At 46.4% G+C, this 19,498-nt stretch overlaps 3 protein-coding genes across 5 annotated transcripts; 2 read left to right on the top strand and 1 right to left on the bottom strand.

Moving 5' to 3' along the window:
- The first annotated feature begins 2,266 nt into the window (after window positions 1-2,266).
- Window positions 2,267-7,127, top strand: LOC136459622 (beta-hexosaminidase 3-like). 3 transcript variants are annotated; one of them, XM_066459459.1, is made up of 15 exons: window positions 2,267-2,377; window positions 2,559-2,906; window positions 2,999-3,073; window positions 3,541-3,576; window positions 3,675-3,786; window positions 3,885-3,955; window positions 4,099-4,229; window positions 4,381-4,446; window positions 4,623-4,723; window positions 4,958-5,017; window positions 5,111-5,144; window positions 5,279-5,377; window positions 5,460-5,519; window positions 5,872-6,122; window positions 6,767-7,127. In XM_066459459.1, the coding sequence occupies exons 2-15, from the start codon at window positions 2,604-2,606 to the stop codon at window positions 6,931-6,933; spliced, it is 1,566 nt and encodes a 521-aa protein (XP_066315556.1). In that variant the 5' UTR covers window positions 2,267-2,377; window positions 2,559-2,603; the 3' UTR covers window positions 6,934-7,127. The 3 variants fall into 3 exon arrangements, with proteins under 3 accessions (XP_066315556.1, XP_066315555.1, XP_066315557.1); XM_066459458.1 differs by having other exon boundaries at window positions 2,351-2,453; XM_066459460.1 differs by lacking the exon at window positions 2,267-2,377 and having other exon boundaries at window positions 2,804-2,906; window positions 3,004-3,073.
- Window positions 7,128-7,447: 320 nt separating this feature from the next.
- On the bottom strand, window positions 7,448-10,980 carry LOC136459621 (TPR repeat-containing protein ZIP4-like). Its single transcript, XM_066459457.1, has 5 exons — window positions 9,520-10,980; window positions 9,235-9,424; window positions 9,122-9,154; window positions 8,421-9,038; window positions 7,448-8,320 (listed from the first exon to the last, which is right to left on the bottom strand). Exons 1-5 carry the CDS (start codon window positions 10,863-10,865, stop codon window positions 7,607-7,609), a joined length of 2,901 nt encoding a protein of 966 aa, XP_066315554.1. The 5' UTR covers window positions 10,866-10,980; the 3' UTR covers window positions 7,448-7,606.
- A 6,858-nt stretch (window positions 10,981-17,838) lies between these two features.
- LOC136461236 (uncharacterized) lies at window positions 17,839-18,195 on the top strand. Its single transcript, XM_066460615.1, has one exon. It carries the CDS (start codon window positions 17,839-17,841, stop codon window positions 18,193-18,195), a length of 357 nt encoding a protein of 118 aa, XP_066316712.1.
- Window positions 18,196-19,498: the final 1,303 nt, after the last annotated feature.

The raw sequence follows: 19,498 nt of genomic DNA, 5'->3' as shown, positions 1-19,498 counted from the left end.
AAACGAGACCATTCAGGTTGGTTAGTAAACTTTTACATGCGGCATTGACCATTGGAGGGTGAATAAAGTATGGGTTTGGTGAGTTCTTGGAAACAACTCATGGCAAGCTAGACACTTCCCATGTGTGCATAACCTGTTTCTGCCGAGCCATAGATAGTAGCAGTAGTAGTAGTAATAGTAGCGGCGAGCAAACACATTGTCTACAACTACAACTGCCATCGTCGCTTTGCATTGCGAGCTAGCTGGAGCTGAATATGGTCACTGAATTGTTGAAGGGTGCATGAATTCATAAGCGGTGCAGGGTTGGAAGCTTGGAGCTCACCACAAATAGACGTCAAAGTTAGGCGTATTTCTGGCACTTATGGACAAGTGCAACTATATCAGTCCCATCAGGGCGTATTTCCGCCACCGTCAGCTCACGCAAATTATTGCAGACCATTCGGGGAAAGAGCTCCAGAATTCACAAGAATATAATGGCTGACATCGATCGACATGTGGAGTTTGAAACTGGCTGAACTCTACAGAAATCAAGAAACAAAGCCATTCCCAGACAATTCGTAAATGAACACCGAAACTTAGCCTCACTTCCATAAAGTGTTTCAAGAATTAATAGCGAAACCAAAGCTACCACATTTCCGAATCTACAGCCATTTGAAGGCACAGTTGGTGGACCATTTACCAACCTGTCTATCTGCATTTGGAATCAAGATTGGAGGCTCAGGCAATTAGGTTTCATCGACCTTGCTTTCTACTACTACCATCGGCAAAAACCGGCTACAGGACAATTCATCTTTTGACTATCTGAAACGACCCTCGTGGAAATGCAGGTAGAAACTAGGAGCATGCTTTATTTATCATAGAACTAGCAGTCCAATGACCTAGTAGGCTAGTACGAGTGTTGGGTTGGTCATGTGACTGTTGCAGGATAGCAAATTTGACTACTCTCAGCTAGCAGTGGTGGGTTGGGCACATCCCAACCCAGCCTAGGCACACGTTCGAGCTCCGTCAAATTCAACAACTACTTCGGTCAAGCAAACAAGACCTTGGTTTGGCTTCGCTGTTCACCAAAACCGATCACCATCACCTACTGTGTGATCATGGCAGACCTTTTTGACACCATCTTTCAACATATACTGGAAAACGCAGAGTATTATTTGCTAACTGCGCTAGCTATAAATGTAGCGTCAAAGGTTTAACCAGTAATGGGCCAGGTAGCAGTACGATCCAGTCTTAGCCTCATGTGCCAAGTCAGCCCAACTTTGTGCAATAATAATATCTCGGCCCAAAATGAGATAGCCGATTAACTCAGTCCAAGTTCGTGCGTGCCGTGACCCGTGACAGTGTGCGCACTCTGTCCCACTGTCAAATTTTTTTTTTAAAAAAAAACACGGCCAGCAGGTCATTCACAACAATTTCTTACGCACCCTTTTCATGTTTCATATACTAGCAGCACGTAAATTGCGTGTATCAACTCCTCAAGAATGGCTTACCTCCGCTATGGAGGAGCTAGCTTCAATCCTTGCTGTTACGTTAGAAAGAGGTTCTGCTCGGATGTGACATCTCGACCCTGCTTATTGCATAGTCATGCTCCAAGCCAGCACCACCTGATGGGAAGAAGAAGAACCAGATACAGATACCTTAGTCCGTTCTTGCAAGCTACAGTATTTGTTTCGAACTGTTAGACAGAAATTAATGGCATTTTGTCTGCATGCGCCATCATTATACAATTAACCAGCAGCTTTCGAAAAAGAAGATTAAACCAATAGTGAGGGGGGAAGGCCAAAAACTGAGTGAGCGCAGCAACGTGACGCTTCGGTGGACAGTGAAAACGGGCAACAGCTTGTGATCAACCTACCAACCAGATCCTTGTCACGCTTTTTTACTAGCCACAACCCGCGGCACCTCCCCGCTCCCGCCATCTGGCCAGCACCTCCGGTTCATATTGTGAAACAAAAAAATATTAGCACGGAAAAGCAGAACGTGCCCGTTTATGCACGTACAATATTTATCAAGAAATGTATGCACAACATTTGTGTAATAGAATTATTATATATACACTACTACTACTACTATACTATAGCGAAAACACTGGTCCTGTATATGGAGCAGAGTTGCTACCAAAATTAGCAGCATCTGTGAGCTGAGCTGATTGCCTGCCCATCCGTACCTGATTTGGGTCACCCAAGTGCACCAGACCAGGGCCTGTGCATGCCTTTTCTTCCCTCCATCTAACCACTCCTTGACCCCGGTTTGCAATGGCAAGCTGCCGCTCCTCCTCATATACCTCCTCGTCGCTCGTCTCTGTCCTAAGATAGGAATCAAATAATCTTTCCATTGGTTCTCTTCCAAACAGGTGTAGGAAGAGAGAGAGAAAAAGGTACTTGTCTCGCGCTTTCAGATTGCTGCGTTCTTCCTCGCAACTTCTCATTTCCCATCATTTCTTTTTCTCTGAGGTGAGGCTGGGCCTTCGAGCTCGCCAGGAAAAGATTGTCACCTGTAGTAGCTGCGGGATGCCTGTCAAAACTCACAACTCATTGATTCTTTTCTTACTCTACTAGGTGTTTGCAGTTTCTGTAGAGAAGGATACGAACCACTCTGCAAAGATGGCACTGGCTCTGAGGCTGCTTCTTGCATTTCTGGTGATCGGATCCTGCATCGCTGCTGACAACATCGACTTGTGGCCGATGCCACAGTCGGTGTCCCATGGAACACAGAAGCTCTACATCAAGAAAGATATCACAATGTCAATGGTGGGAAGCACGTATTCTGATGAGAAATCAATCTTGAAGGACGCCTTCCAGAGGATGGTTGATTTGATCACACTGAACCATGTCGTTGATGGAATAAACCCAAGTTCTTCGGTTCTCACTTGTGTTAATATAGTTGTCCATACACCTGAAGATGAGGTAATCTGCTCGCTTGATCCGATATTTTTATTAGTTCATACAGATTGCAACATCTGTTTATGTTGATACTTTGCACTCGTCATCTTCTGTAGCTTAGCTTTGGGGCAGATGAGTCATATAACTTAACTGTTCCAACAACAGGAGATCCACTGTATGCACAGATCGAGGTTAGTAAAGAGTTCAATGTATAGTTGCATTGTCTAAAAATACATTAGAAGCTTACTCCTATTCCCTCCTTGAAGATGAATTCAGAACTTATTTGCACCATGCAAGCCTTCAGAGTATTTTGTAGCATCTAGCATGCATAATGTCGTCCTAAACCCTCCTAAATAGACCTTTCCCTATTAAATTTCTGAAATACAAATTAACATAATACACCAGATGGACGCTTACAAGAAAAACACAAGTTATGTCTGTAAATAAGTATCATGTAATGTCAACTCCGCTATGAAATGTAAACTCCACAACATATCTATGTTCTACGTGTTATGACATGGGGATTGGGATAAGCTGTAGGTTGCAAGAGTCAAGAGAAAGTGAAACAAATGCAGAAATCGCACTTAGCATTTACTATATACACAATGCAAGGCCCTTCAATAGGTATGAATTGATGACCCCTTACAATATTTTGTAGGCTCAAACAGTTTTTGGAGCACTTCAAGCCTTGCAGGTAATTACTTCATGTGGTTCATAGAGTTACAAGCAATAAGTGTAAGAAAGATGCCTCACAATCATGCAGTCCAACACTAGTTTTTCTAATCAATGCAGACGTTTGGTCAGTTATGTTACTTTGATTTTACATCACGGCTCATTGAACTCAACTCTGCTCCTTGGATAATTACCGACAGACCCAGATTTCCTTACCGGGGATTGCTTATTGGTTAGAACCAGCATTTCCACCTTTTACACATATCAAATGTCAACAATGTGGACGTCCTGTGAGTGATCACAACACCATTAATTTAAGCTTACTTGCAGATACCGCGAGACACTACCTCCCTGTTAAGATAATCAAAGGAGTGATTGATGCAATGGCTTACAGCAAATTGGTAAGTTTGATATTTTGAATTTGCATTAAATTTTAATTGCTTGACCCATAAGTTACAAAAAAGGTTTGAATTTTTATTTTAACTGTCTATGCTCGCTAAATAGTTTCTTATTTGTTACTTGTTTTATTTCTTTTGTCACACAGAATGTTCTCCACTGGCATATCGTGGACGAGCAGTCATTTCCCATTGAAATACCTTCATACCCCAAATTGTGGAACGGTTCATACTCTTATTCAGAGAGATATACAATGTCTGATGCTATTGACATTGTACGGTGCGTTCTATTTTCATTATCAATATCACAAAACTTTACAATACCAATATTATACAAGCATTGAAAATTTGGAGGTAACTGCCTTCAAAACGATGGAAACTAAAAGAAACTTCACTGAGAGTGAGTATATTGGTCAAATTGCACTTTGCAGGTATGCTGAAAAGCGAGGTGTAAATGTGTTGGCTGAGATTGATGTTCCTGGCCATGCCCGCTCATGGTAAGAAATTTCATTATGTTCTAAAGTCCAATGTGTTTCAAAATTACAGGAAATCATTTGGAGGGCAAAACCATTTTTTATTGAAGTTATTAAAATTAATCTGTAAGATTTCACAAGTGCAATTTGACTAATATGACAAAATGCAAGGCTGGAATTGTGAAAATTATACCTTTCAGGGGTGTCGGCTACCCATCATTATGGCCCTCAGAAAGCTGCAGAGAACCACTTGATGTCAGTAAAAACTTTACATTTGAAGTCATCGATGGCATTCTTTCAGGTGGTACATCTTAACGATTTTGTTGACAAAATTGAAGTCGCTCCTAAGCTAGTTATTTCAAATGATCACTATTCTGTGGGAATGGCATGAAAGATCAAGCTATTATGAATTGGGAACGGCTATAATGGACAGATTATATGCATTGAATCACTAATTCACTATTGGAAAAAAAGTAAATATCCTAGTATTCTACACAGCAGTCTAACAGAGTTCACAATTTATGTTATCTTTCAGATTTTAGCAAGATTTTTAAGTTCAAATTTGTCCACTTAGGCGGTGATGAAGTCAATACAAGTAAGAACAACAATTGCATTTACAACTGATATAGTGCAGTGACCAAACAATAGATCTATCGATCACACATTCATTCTTTTCTCTGAATTTCAGGCTGCTGGACCACAACACCCCATATTGAAGGATGGTATATTTCTATGCGCTAAGTGAAATTACAATTTCACAGCTAACCTGATGTTTTTTATGACTATATGCATAAGTAGAAAATAAATTGGTCATGTTCTTGTACCAGTCAATTAATTCAAGACAATCCTTTTATAGGTTGAAAAATAACCATATGAACGTATCAGACGCATACAGAGATTTTGTATTAAGATCTCAAAAGATAGCGATATCACATGGCTACGACATCATAAACTGGTACCCCTATTCGACAATTTTGCCAGGTTCCAGTAAGTTACTAGCCATTAAAAATTTAACAGACAATGTTTCATGCTTACAGGGAAGAGACATTTAACAGTTTTGGAGACAAATTGGACCCAAAAACCGTGGTGCATAACTGGTATTTACTCACTTTCTGCTTAATTTATGACATGGGGAAGGTTTTACTTGCATCGATAGCACAATGACTCCCAGTTTCACACGATGCTCGCCCTGGAGTTTACAGTTGTTCAGAACATGAAGGGGCATAACATTTCAGGGTTATACATATTCAGTGAAATAAAGGGTTTAAATAAAATGGAAAACAAGACCAAACTTGGAGGAACCAGCTTTATATTAAGAAGAAATTAATTAATTAAAGGGTTTTAGATTCAGTTAACATTTTTCATGCAATTTGTACTCCTAAGTTCATCCTGGCTCTTCTTTCTGCTACCAATAGTTAACTGTTAGCAATTTTGCCCATAAATTAATAGGCTTGGAGAAGATGTAGCACCCAAAGTGGTTGCTGCAGGGCATAGATGTATAGTAAGCAACCAGGATAAGTGGTACCTGGATCACTTGGATGCCTCATGGGAAGGATTTTACATGAATGAGCCCCTAAAAGGTATCAATGATACAAAGCAGCAGCAATTGGTCATTGGTGGTGAGGTTTGCATGTGGGGTGAGGAAATTGATGCCTCAGACATTCAGCAAACAATTTGGCCACGTGCTGCAGCAGCTGCAGGTAACTGACTGAAAAGGTTGAGTGTCCTGATTAATGCCTGATATATTTCAAATTGAATGGATAAAACATTATCCAAACCAGAGTCTTAATTGCAAGCTATAATCACCTATATTATTTAGGGGACATAAATATAGTGTGACACAGTACTCCAATCAGTTAACTTTGAGCAGAAATATGGTATGCTTTGAATGATAAAATTCCACCCAGTATATACATCTTCAATATTCATGTTCTCATATAGTATAGTAAGATGTCATCAAAATTCCTAGCATAAAAGGTTAAATATGCATGCTCACTGCTCAGATATGACATTGTTTTATTATAAAGAAGAGCATACTGCATAGAATAAATTCTCAAAGGCACGCACAATTTAGCATGTTGCTGAACAATGATAGATGACTGCTTTCATAATTTCAGTAGATTCTGTATAGCGATTGAGTTGATGTACACCAAAATATTATTTAAGGGCATGATCCACACTAACAGAAGCAGAGTTTACAAGCAACCTTGTAATCTATGGTAGTATGAAATTTGTATGCCACTCACAAATACTCATCTGCCATGCCAAGGAATGCATGGTTGCACTGCCATCTGTATGAACGATTTTTGACTCACCAATCCTCTTACATTGCATATCCTTGAAGAGATACTGTGGACTCCGATTGAGAAGCATGCAAATGACACAAGATTTGTTACATCAAGATTGGCGCGCTTCAGATGTTTGCTCAACCAAAGAGGAGTAGCTGCTGCACCATTAGCAGGTTATGGTCGTGCATCACCATCAGAACCTGGCCCCTGTGTAAGGCAATAAATGTCCATAACTAAATGGAAAGGGGTATTCACAGAGGAAAACCTGCCGTTCCTTGACAGAAAAGGATTCGCTCTTACCCCTGTTATACATTCAGCAGAGTGTACATCAGATAGTTGGTTTAGGGTTGTGTAGAATGTTTCATGTCCTTTTTTTGCTCCTCTCCAATCCAATTTCCTCCCGCAATAATTTGGATGCCTATGAAATCTATATGGTATGGTAATGAAATGTAATAGCTTCATACGGGGTTCACCACCCCCCCCCCCCCCCCCCCCCCCACACACACACACACAAAAAAAAAAAAAAAAAACTCACCTCAGAAAACCTGTTTCCAGTCAAAATATTTAACGCAGATAATCAGCATATGTGTTGCACATGATCATACTAAAATTGAGGGACGCTCTCACTGCAAACGCAAAGATCATTATACTTATAGAAAAGTCACCCAGTATAAGACAAAAAAATAACTTTTCCTTGCATATGAGCATACTTAAATTCTAGGACATTTATACTGCCAACAAAATAACCACATACTTCTCTACAAATCATGGAAATTTTCATCATAAAATGGAAGCGCATTTGAGTGCACATCAATCATATGAAGAATATCGGTATTTATGGTTCAAACAAATGTTCTGTTTATCTGCAGCCATGAAATTCCACCGTTCACAAATTTCTAAACTAGGACAGGTTGAGACATACTACCAGTACCAGACATGCTAGTACTTGGTTCCCCATCTTGCTGGCTACATTCATCAAGTTCTTTACCAGATAATTTCTGAAATTTCTCAAAGCATTCCTCCATCCCTGGTATATACAGCTTCATTCTGTCAAAATGCCGAGCAAGATCTAGACCCATCTTCATCCATTTTTTAGCAACAGAATGTTGCCCAAGCCGCACAGGTAAATATGACTTGTTCCATGCAGTTATTGCAAGCCACCTCCCTTCCTCAAATGGATATTCACCATCTCTAAGTCCAACCACAATCTGGTAAGCTTGTTGAAATACATCATAGGCTGCATCACTCATGCTACCACTGAAATCCTGGAGACCAGAAAGGCATACTAGTTTTCTGAGGGCAGCACTGATTACCCCATAGTTTGGCGAGTGAGAGGCAAGGGCAGTACTGATGCTGGCCTTCAGGAGAAACTCAGCAACCTGGAGGTTTGGTTGGGTGCCTTCAGAAGCCATGTCTCCAAGTATGAGAAGATGACCTGGTGTACATGCTTTAGATGCTGCAAAGCTCTTGACTAATTGGAGCTGCTGAGGGTGTGCGCTAGTGTCCAGTCTATTGAGAAGCTGGTAGAAGTTGAATGTATGAAGAAAGGGCAGGTTGTTCTCCAATTGATCAGAGGTCACCGGAGCCGAAGGCAGAGTCAAGGGTAATAGCTGCAAATCAGTACAAATGAATCAAAAGAATGTCCAAGAAAAACAAATCCAAACACACTGGTATCAGCAACTCTTGATAATTGGCAAGCTCCATGTTTACCTTGCCAGCTCTTCTGAGCATCTCAATGCCCTTTTTAAGGTCAGAGTCTGACAATGGAGACTTGTTTAGTTCTTCAGCCTGGAGCATGCAACTGACACTCATGATCAATGATTTGCAAATCAAGAGAAGGTTAGCATCATCTTCCCCATTACCAGAGCTGAAAAATTCAGCTGCAAGCTCAAAGAATTCAGAGGAATAATCATACTTCTTCTCTTTTACCACCTTTAAAGCCATATTCCATGAACTGACAGCAAACCAATTCAGTTCACGCAGCCCTACAGTCCCCTTTCCCAAAAAAGTTTCCACACCAAGCTCATCCATCCGTAGCTTGGCACGTCTTGAGTACTTCAGAATCTCAGCCTCAGATCCTGGCTCACGAAGGAGGAGGGCTATCAGGTTGCGGAGGACAGTGGCCTCGCTCATTGGCAATGGCTTTCCAGCAGAGTAGAGGCCTAGAAGGAAGGTTAACGAAGCAACTGCCACACGGAAAGACTTGCAGACGATAGCTTCATGAATCGAGAGCGTCAGGAAGTGAGGGTTGAAGTCAACATAGCCCACCATGGTCTTCATCAGCTTGATAGCCTCATCATCCTCCTTCTTGTGCAGAAGGATCTTAAACTAGAAAATGCATATGTATTAGTAAAAAAGTGCTAAAACTAAAATGGAACCCTGTAAAACTGACAGCATGTACAGAGCATTACCTTCAGAAAGGCACAGTGGATATTGGGTTCAACCTACAGGTATGCATTGATTCAAGCATAAGAAAGCATCACACAATATCATCTAACAAGGCAACGGGGAGAAATATCAATACCTTTTCAGCTTCAGTTATGAACTCTTGGGCTCGATCAAGATGACGAAGTGCCATATGGCAAAGGCAAAGTACTCGGAAGCATTTTGCACGGCGGGATCTGCTTTCCTCGTCACGGGAAACATAAAGCATCGACCTCTCGATCAAATCCGCACAGATCTCGCAGTTGTTTGCATGGAAATGCTCAGAGCCACTGTCCAAAATTACAAACAACAGCTTCAGTAGGTGCACACATTTTCTTACGAAGTACTACTGTATATGAGTTCAGTAGTGTAAGAGAATACAAACCATGTCCATAGCAGCGCATGCATTGTGTCACGCTCATGGGTGTTAGCAGGGCCATTGAACAGCGCAACCACCCTCTCATCTGACACGAGCTCAGCAATCGCTCTTGCACGCCCAGCCCCGCCGCCTGCACCCTGAACCACCGTTTTCAACACCCTCACTGCAGCAGCTGCAGCACTGGCGTGGCACCGTGCGGCAAGTGCAACAAGCACCTTAAGTGCAGCATCCAGCCCCGCACTGGCTAGGTACAGCTCGGCTGCCGACACGCACAAGAATTCGGGCGCTTCCTCATTGGCCATGAGCCTACCGAGCTCCCTCTCGGCGTCCACCAATTTACCGCTGCTGAGACACGCACGCAACGCCATGAACGCAATGCTGGAGTGCTCCTTCCCCAGCCCTGGTGAGGCTCTCGAGACCCTGGTACAGTGCAGGGTGCCCTCGTAGTCGTTGGCTTCGAGACGCTCGGCGGCGAGGAAGCGGAGGCATTGATCCTTAATCAATTGGAGCTTTGGGGTTGCAGGAGTGGATCTCGGGGTCGTCGGAGTGTCGCAGCTGGGGGAGGCCGCGGCCTTCTCGCAGAGATCAAGCGCTTCGGTTAGGAGGGTCGACGCGTCGATGGCGGGATCCGGGGATTTTGTGGCGAAAGCAGCCTTGCCAAGGAGGAGGTACGCCTCGGCGAGGGCTTTGACCCCCTCAGAAGACGCCGCGGCGAGGGGCTTGGACCGGCTTAGCAACGCGACGGCGAGGGCGTGCTTGCCCTGACTCGACGCCGCGCGCGCGCGCGCGAGGTTGAGGTCCAGCAGGATGTCCCGATCCTCCTCCGTGTCAGCTGCGCAGACCAGCGGCGTGGCCTTCTCGAAGCAGGCGGAAGCGAGGTCGGCGCGGCCGAGGTCAAGCCAGACCAGGCCAGTGCGGTGGAAAAGGGACGCCGCCTTCACAGTGGCGTTGGGGACGCCTACCGGGAGGCCGGCGATGAGGAGGAGCTCCGGCGCCGCCTGCCGGATCTCCGTCTCCGCGACCGCGGCCTCGGGCCCCCTCGCAGGGAAGTTGTGGTTGGCGCGGTCGACGCACGCGTTCCAGAGGCGGAAGGCGAGGTTCCATACCTTGAGCCTGAACGCTCCGTTGAGGCCCGAGGAGGAGGACGAAGTGGCGGATGCGAGGGTGGTGAGGAGGCAGCGGAGATCGGCAGCGAGCTTCTCCAGGGAAGAGGAATCGGAGGCGTCGAGCGCCTCGACGTCGGCGACGATCCTGTTGAGGTCGGTGAGGAGGGCGGCGTGCGGCGGCGGCGGCCGGTACTCGGGGGAGAGCTGGGAGATCCGGTACTCGGGGGAGAGCTCGGAGATCTTCATGGGGTTTAGGATTCGGCAGCTTCCGATCGAATTGAGTGGTGATTTCGAGCGAGAAGGGAGGCTAGGTGTGGGGGTGGCGGCAGTGGAGGCTGGAGAAGGAATTCCAGGACGGCAAATTGGGGGAGGGGGGAGAATTCGAATTTTGAAGTGGTTGCCGACTTCTGGTGCCGGCTCCGTTTTTATACCGGGAGCATTCTGGAAGATATTCTCCACCTAAAAATGCTTCCAAATTCCAGAGCCAAATTCGAATACTGAACGAACGAACTGGTTGCATCAATATTCTCCACCTAAAAATGCTTCCAAATTCCAGAGCCAAATTCACTCAATTCACTAGTGTTTTACTGGCTGCATCAACGTTTTGACGCTTTGCTTTTTTTTTTTGGACGAACGACACTGTTTCTATTGGTATAGAAAAAAAGAAGATTAGGACAAGACGACTAAAAAGAAACTAAGGACTCGTTTGGTAGAGCTCCAGATTCTCGCAGAAACGTTTCGAATTCAGATTCTTTCGAGAAAACGTTTCTAACGATGAATCGAAATCACTTTATAAAATCGTTTGGCTGGCATTTCGGATTCCGATTAAAAAATCATTTAAATAAAAATATGTTAAAAAAATCTAAACTTTTTTGTGGACGGAGAACAACTTAAATAAAAACCATTTTAACTTTTTGCACTAAAAAAGAATTAACTAAAAATGAAACAAAAAAAAGCAAGAAGCAATGAGATGAGAATCCGTGCGAAACTAGCCTCCAGCCGTTTCACATGTGTACGTAGAAATGGTAAAACATTTTGGTTTCAAATCACTTGCTGAAAAGACCGTTTGAAAGTGATTCTCATGAGAAACTGAAACGTTTCTCCTATCAAAAGAGGCCTTATAAAACAAACCATCAAAAAGACCAAACAGTCAAAAACCGAACTGGCCGCAGCTAAGCGTTACCGACCACCGCTAGGCGCTAGACCATGAAGAAGCCACAAATGCTCTTCCAAATACACAATGGTCAACCACACACTGCTACTGTGCTACACATGCTAATCGCTCCGTGCAAATCTTTGTAGAAACCATCCTGGGTCTCGTTGAATAAAATGTGATAGTATATCACTCAAATCTAACCAAAAATAAACTTGTCCAATTAAGAATGGACACTGTGATTTAAAAGCTGAGTCTCATTTGCAAATAAAATGTGATAGTGTACCACTCAAATCTAACAAAAATAAGCACGTGCAACTAAGAATTGAATTGTGATTTCAAAGCACTAATTTAAAAGGGAATCGGTGTCTGCTGAAACATGTGCAAGTAAGGGCATGTTTGGCGTTGCTCCATGGGTGTAAGTGCATCTAGCCGTTGAGTGGCTTTTGGTGAATTGAAAGACAACACTATTAAAGGTCTAACAAGTTTATTAAGTATTGAATAGAAATTGAGTTTATTGCATATCCTTGTGGATTGTGGAATGAGAAGTGTATATAGGTTCAACAACAAGGCAAACTTGATGATATTCCACATAATGTTCAAATCAAGGCCAAAATTGTGTATCGTTGTGTTGGAAGATCATGGAAATAATATAGCTCAAGAGAAAGACAATAATACAAAGGGAGTTGATGAAATGGCTTCTATGTTGTGGGATATCATAGTATCATGAGGAAGCAAGCATATTTGGCAAATGGTAAATGAGACATGAGTTGATAATTTTGGATTGGTTTTAATAATGGCTTGTTTTGCATGAACAAGAAGAATTTGATAGTGGATTAGCTTTGATCAAGGATTGAAGAATGAGTAAAGAATGCATAAGTGAAGAAATACCAAGCAAATGTTTAATGACAAAGAACACAACTCATATTGGATATAAGTAGATCTCTATGTTGGTTTGCTTGTATGGATAAAGATTTGGAAAATCACTTTGCATTAATATGATCAAGCTAGAAGTATAAAGATAAAGATTGAAGTGAGTGTTAGGAATGTCGTGCCAAAATAAAGAGGATATAAGGAATCGTAAATTGGCTTGACCACATTGATGTTGATCCATATATGTCTCTATGTGAGTCTAACTGAAGCTTGATTGATCTGAACTTTCATATCTAGAAGATATTCAAGCAAGGATTACAATATTGAAGAAATGGTTTTTCAATAGATGCTTAGTATGATGTGACTTGAGTATGGCTTGATAAGGTGAAGATAGCAAGGAAAGAGCTTCGAGGGACTAAGTGGAGGTGAAGGGCAAGCGATGGCTTGAGGACCGAGGTACCATGGCTAAGGTGAAGAAGAGAGTACTTGCATTAAGTCGAGGAACTAATCAAGCTATGTGGAGTCATATTGTGTTGAGGATCAAATCATTAGTGGAAGTGACTTGAAGCAATGGACTAACTCACATGTGTTGGAAAGATTCAAGTCACAAGCTCAACATGTATTTGCTTGAAGAGATGAGACACAGATAATTGCAAACCTTTATGAAGTAATATTGGGTAAGAGGACAATACATTCGATGGTGGATCCCCCAATTACAAAAGGAAGCGGCAACCGGCTCAAAGGCATTTCTAATTCATTTATTTATATATTGAAATTGAGTTTAAGAAAAGTCGTACTATAAAGAGGGATACAATGCACAAGCTTAAATTTGCAAACAAGTGCTCAAAGGTTCTCCACCAAAATATCCTCAAAACTTAGCCACTGCAGCAAGCTTTTCACTCTTCGCCAAATTGGCTGCCTGGCTTGAGCGGCACTGCCGCTCTCCAAGCGGCACCGCCGTGACTTAAAAGTTACCGTTGGACAGAAAGTGGTATGTCTATCTCCTTCCTATTTTCCCCAACGGTCATCTCGGCCATTCCCTTCCCAAGTGCAACCTGAGCAGCTCTCTCTTTCTCCCTCACTCACCATTGGAGCTCCTCAAGCTTCTCCATTGCTTCCCTTGCAAATCCATGAGAGTTTGAGCCTCTAAACTACATTAGAGAGCTCACCAATCTGCTCTTCATCTCCTAGAGCACTTGGTTCACGTTCAAGCCAATGGATTGTGTTTGTTACTCTTGGAGCTTGCTCCTACCCGGCTAGAGCGTCGCCCGTGGAGCTTACCAACTTGTGTGGTAGCCCCAGGAGGTTTGTAATCACTACAATCATCTAGTGAAATCACCCCTTGTGGGGGACCAATACTAGGGTATCCGAAGAGGAGGAGCTAATGGTCAACAACATTCATTCATCCGAGCAGTCAAAACCGTGACTACAGCTCCAACCGACCCCCAGGTGCACAGGTTCCGCCTTGCCCGACCACTGGGGGTGTGCTCCGCCTCTCCCGACCACTAGGGGCGGGCCTCGCCTCGCCCGACCTCTAGGGGCAGGCCCTGCCTCGCTCGACCTCTAGGTCGAGGGCTCCACCTTGCCCCGCCTCTAGGGGTGGGCCCTGCCTCGCTCGACCTCTAGGTCGGGGGCTCTGCCTCACCTGGCCTTTAGGGGAGGGCAATGCCTTGCCCGACCTCTGGGGGCAAGCTCTGCCTTGCCTGGCCTCTAGGGGTGGGCTTCGCCTCGCCTAGCCTCTAGGTCGAGGGCCCGCCTCACCCGGCCTCTGGGTTGAGGGCTCCGTCTCACCCGACCCCTCAAGCGTGGCTCCTGACGGAAGCCCGTACCGCCGCCAACCACTATAGACCAGAAAGTACAACCTAAGGTCAAACTTCTAGCACCGTGCAGGGAGTAGGCACATCTCAACATGACCCGTGCCCACGACATGTCACTCCAAAGAACTCACATCACCAATAGTGATGGACGCGTGGTCACTATCTTGCCTAATCCCTGTATGACGACTGACCAGCATGCTGGTTCGCCGCGTCGCCCACCGGAACAGAATGGGACATCATGACCTGCTGACAACGCTAAGGCATGGCTTCAGCGATGAATAGGCGCCCAACGTGGAGCCATCTCTATCACCATCTGCAGTGTCAGCGGGACCTGCATAAAGGAGAAGAAAGACCCGGTGGTCCTAAAAGCCTTCCTCTCCTTGGCTCTTCTCTCTCTTTCTCTTTGTGTAACCTGCTCTTCCCCTTCATCTATAAAAGGGGAAGCAAGACGCCCTAGGAGGGGGGATGGCGATTCACCACTCTACACGACTATAGACATCAAAACACATGCCCTAACATGCGTTAGGAGCATATGCACATCAGAGACTTGGGACATATCCCTCTCTCGCTCGTTTGTAACCCCTACTATAAACTTTCAGTGCTAGTAACATGAGCAGCAGCGATGAACTAGATGTAGGGACTTTCTACCCGAACCAGTATAAACCTTGTGTCCTCTAAGCACACCATTCGAGCCCGACACGTAATACTAGAAATTTACTAGTTGGTAACTCAAAACACCGATAGTTGGTGCACCAGGTAGAGGCCTTTTGCGTGTCTCGACATCATCACCAGGCGTTGGATGGCCAACCACGGCATTAGCTGGGTTCTGGACGCACACGTGCGCTTCAAAAACCTAGACTTCGTCATCATGGTAGAGGGAGAGCTGGCACAGGCTCCCGCCACCACCCAGCTTTGTCACTCCACCAGCCTCGACGCGATCGACGAGGCATTCGAGGAGCTGTGGCTACACGCACCAGAGGCTCGCACCCCTAGGAGCGACCAGCTCCTTGACTTCAACTATGAGAGGCTTGAGCGCTAGCTCGCTGCCTTCCTAGGACCCCAACCATCCTGGGATGGCATGCGCTGCCTTACCCTCTCCTTCGCTAACGTCATGACGCAGCTCGCTAGAGGAGAGCCACTCGCCCTAGAACGTCTCACCTGGGGCACCACGACGGTGTTTCCATTCAGCCTGCACAACACCGTGGAGACCGGAGGTCACCTCGTCACGCAGCACATGCATTTGTCACTCATGAACAGCGAGTTCATGGGTATGTCAGACTACGTTGTGGAATCATTCCACAACCTCCTCATGGCGGACTCAGAGTCCCTCTCTAACTCTAATTCCAGCAGGGGAAGCCATCACCCCTCACGAGAATGATTCATGGTGGAGACCCCCAAAGGGCACGTCGAGAGCGTCCACGAAGGAGGGGCTAACCTACCACGCGACCATGACGACAACAATGACGAAGGCGCAGGGGATTTTTCACACATGCGGGAGGAGCACCTACGAGCGCAACACCAGGAGCTCAAGGAGGCATGGCTTAAACTCGATCAAGAACGTGCAAAGCTCGAGCAAGAGATCGTGCACCAGGGAGATAGCGGACGCGCTCGCGCCAGGGCACGCGAGGTGAACCAGAGGATCGTTGAGGATGACAGGGGTCTTCCATGTTTTGCCTGGGTGAGCCAAAACATAGGGGCCGTAGCAGCCTTGCTCCAAGGGATTCCTAAGCCTACGACGCCTGAGGATCGACAGGCTCACCGAGAGATCCGCACGTTACTTAATGTGTGTCGCGGTGCAGCAAGCAGAGAGCTCGTTGTCTCGATGACACAAGCTTGACGTTGGTCGCCACACGCCCTAGGGGTAGCATGATAAGGACATCTCTGTCCACCCAGCACCGTGCGATGATGGATAGTGGGTTGCGGTCCCGATGCACGAGCGCCTCGGCCGCAATCGCGACGCCCACGACACTCTGAACGCCCGCAGGCGTGCCCGTAGCGGCGAGAGACAGAGGGTCAGCCATGGCTACCACCCTCATCATGGTGGATGCTATGACAATGGCGAGGACCGAAGCCCAAGCCCCAACCTACCGAGGCCTCAGGCCTTTGGCTGGCACATCCTCAATGCGCCCTTCCCACCATGATACCAGCCACCGACCAACATCCCAAAGTACTCTAGGGAAATAAACCCTGAGCTATGGCTCGAGGACTATCGGCTTGCTTGCAAGGCTGGTGGCGCGGATAATGACAACTTCATCATTCGTAATCTCCCATTGTTCCTCGTCGGAGCACCTTCCGCCCAATCGCATCTACGGTTGGGCGGACCTAAAGGAGATCTTCGTGGGCAACTTCTAGGGCACCTATGCGCGCCCTAGAAACCCATGGGACCTCAAAATTGTCGACAGAAGTCTAGAGAAACTCTCCACGAGTACATCTGGCACTTCTCCCGACAGTGCAATGAGCTACCCAACATCGCCAACATCGACATCATCAGAGCCTTCTTGTCTAGGACCACCTGCGAGTCCCTAGTCCACAAGTTAGGCCGCAAGGGTCCAAGGACCACCAAGGAGCTCCTCGACATCGTCACTAGCCATGCCTCCAGCGAGGAGGCGGTCGGACCTATCTTTGACCCCTCTAAGGGCAAGGCAAAGCGGGACAACGACACCGGTGAGGGCACCTGCAACCGTCCCCACAAGAAGAAGAACAAGGAGCGGCACGAGAGCTCGCTCGTGGCCACTACTGACCGTAAAGGGGGTCGGAAGCCCACCGAGGGCGCCCCTAACCACTTTGAGAAGCTGCTCAAAGGACCATGTCTGAACCACGCCTTCCTTATCAAGCATCTATACAAGGACTGTGCTCTCATGAAGCGGTTCTTGTCCAGCGACGCCCACAAACAGGAGCCGAGAAGAGATCCTAAGCCGATGGTAGACAACGCCGATAGGAAGGATGACAGCTTCCCGACCCCCGACAGCTGCCTCATGATCTTTGGGGGGTCAGTGGCTTATGACTCCAAGCGTCGATAGAAGCTGGCATGCCACAAGGTCTACACGACTGAGCCCGCCATGCCTGCATTCCTCCAATGGTCGGAGTCCGCCATCACCTTCGATCGAACCGACCACCCTGACAGCATCCCTCAACTAGGGAGGTATTTGCTCGTTGTCGACTCAATTGTCGGCACGAAGTGTCTTACCAAGGTGCTAATGGACGGCGGTAGTGGTCTCAATATCCTATATGCCGAGACGCTCGATGTAATGGGCATTGACCGAGCGCGTGTCTGACCGACCGGGTGCCTTTCCATGGCATCGTGCCTAGGAAGCAGGCCATGCTGCTTAGGCAAATCGGTCTGTCTATCACCTTTGGGAGTCCGACCAACTATAGGATGGAGACCCTCACTTTTGAGGTGGTAGGATTCCATGGAACTTACCATGCCATCCTTGGACTGCCATGCTATGCGAAGTTCATGGCCGTCCCCAACTACACCTACCTAAAGCTAAAGATGTCGGGCCCACGAGGGGTCATCACCGTCGACACTTCTTTCCAGCGTGCCTACGAGTGCGAGGTGGAGTGCTGCGAGCACGCCACGGTGATCATCGCCTCCACCGAGCTTGTGGACATCCAAGAGTGGACCGCTAAGGAGCCTTCGGACTCCAAGTGGTCGACTAGGTCCTTTGAGCCTGCTGAAGGCATTAAGGAGATCCCCATGGACCCTAGCAACCCCGACGGCAAGGCACTCTAGATCGGCACCACGCTTTCCTCCAAATAGGAAAGCACGCTTGTTGACTTCCTCCACGCCAATAGAGACATCTTTGCATGGAAACCCTTAGACATGCCGGGCATTCTGAGGGAAGTCACTGAGCACGCCTTGAAGATTGGGCCAGACTACAAGCCAGTGAAGTAACGACTATGTCCCTTTGACGAGGAGAAGCGCAGAGCCATTAGCGAGGAGATTGCGAAGCTTTTGGCGGTCGGATTCATCAAGGAAGTGTATCATGCTGAATGGTTAGCTAATCCCGTTCTTATAAGAAAAAAGAGTGGGAAATAGATAATGTATGTTGATTACACGGGTCTCAACAAAATGTGCCCAAAGGATATCTTTCCTTTGCCATGCATAGATCAAGTAGTCGACTCGACCTCAGGGTGTGAAACCCTCTGCTTCCTTGATGCATACTCCAGGTACCATCAAATCACAATGAAGGAGTCTGACCAGCTCATGACTTCTTTCACCACCCCCTTTAGATCATACTGCTACATCACAATGCCGTTTGGTCTAAAAACACAGGGGCTACGTATCAGCGTTGTATGCTCAAGTGTTTTGGTAACCTCATCGGTCAGATCGTGGAGGCTTAAGTGGATGACATCATAGTCAAATCCAAACGCACTGATGAGGTTGTGACCGACCTTGAGCTGACCTTCATGAAGCTCTAAGCAAATGACATCAAACTCAATCCCAAAAAATGCATCTTTAGGGTTCCAAGGGGTATGTTGCTCGGGTTCATTGTTTCCGAGCATGGCATTGAAGCCAACCTAGAAAAAATTTCGGCCATCACAAGAATGGGCCCGATACAGAACATAAAGGGGGTACAATGGATCACAAGGTGCCTCACTGCACTCAGCCGCTTCATCTCGTGCCTCGGTGAATGGGACCTACCCCTTTATCGGCTCCTGAAAAAAGCCGACCGCTTCGAGTGGACACCCGAGGCCTAGGAGGTGCTTGACAAGCTCAAGGAGCTCTTGATGAAGGCCCTGATCCTAGTTCCCCCAACCGTTGGGGAGCCACTCCTACTCTACATCACGGTCACCACATAGGTGGTCAGCACCACACTAGTGGCAGAGCGGGAGGAAGAGGGGCATTCCCTCAAAATACAACGTCTCGTATACTTCATCAGTGAGGTCTTATCCGACTCCAAGACCCGCTACCCCTAGATCCAAAAGCTCCTCTATGCTATCCTCATCACCAAGCAAAAATTGTGCCACTAGTTCGAGTCACACCCAGTGACGATGGTGACGTCCTTTCCTCTCGGAGAGGTCATTCAGAATCG

Source organism: Miscanthus floridulus, chromosome 6 (assembly GCF_019320115.1).
Source record: "Miscanthus floridulus cultivar M001 chromosome 6, ASM1932011v1, whole genome shotgun sequence".
Taxonomy (NCBI): Eukaryota; Viridiplantae; Streptophyta; class Magnoliopsida; order Poales; family Poaceae; genus Miscanthus; species Miscanthus floridulus.
The sequence above is the reverse complement of the archived record's forward strand: the minus strand, read 5'-3'. Positions and strand labels throughout refer to the sequence as shown.

Bases quoted from the DNA above. Each gene is read 5' to 3' on its own strand.
- LOC136459622 (XM_066459459.1), top strand. From the start codon at position 2,604: ATGGCACTGGCTCTGAGGCTGCTTCTTGCATTTCTGGTGATCGGATCC. The intron at 4,447-4,622 runs GTAAGAAATTTC...TATACCTTTCAG, and splicing joins CCTGGCCATGCCCGCTCATG to GGGTGTCGGCTACCCATCAT. The intron at 4,724-4,957 runs GTGGTACATCTT...GTTATCTTTCAG, and splicing joins CATCGATGGCATTCTTTCAG to ATTTTAGCAAGATTTTTAAG.
- LOC136459621 (XM_066459457.1), bottom strand. From the start codon at position 10,865: ATGAAGATCTCCGAGCTCTCCCCCGAGTACCGGATCTCCCAGCTCTCC. The intron at 9,425-9,519 runs GTTTGTATTCTC...AATTTTGGACAG, and splicing joins CATGCGCTGCTATGGACATG to TGGCTCTGAGCATTTCCATG. The intron at 8,321-8,420 runs GTAAACATGGAG...ACTGATTTGCAG, and splicing joins TGCTCAGAAGAGCTGGCAAG to CTATTACCCTTGACTCTGCC.
- LOC136461236 (XM_066460615.1), top strand. From the start codon at position 17,839: ATGGAGACCCTCACTTTTGAGGTGGTAGGATTCCATGGAACTTACCAT.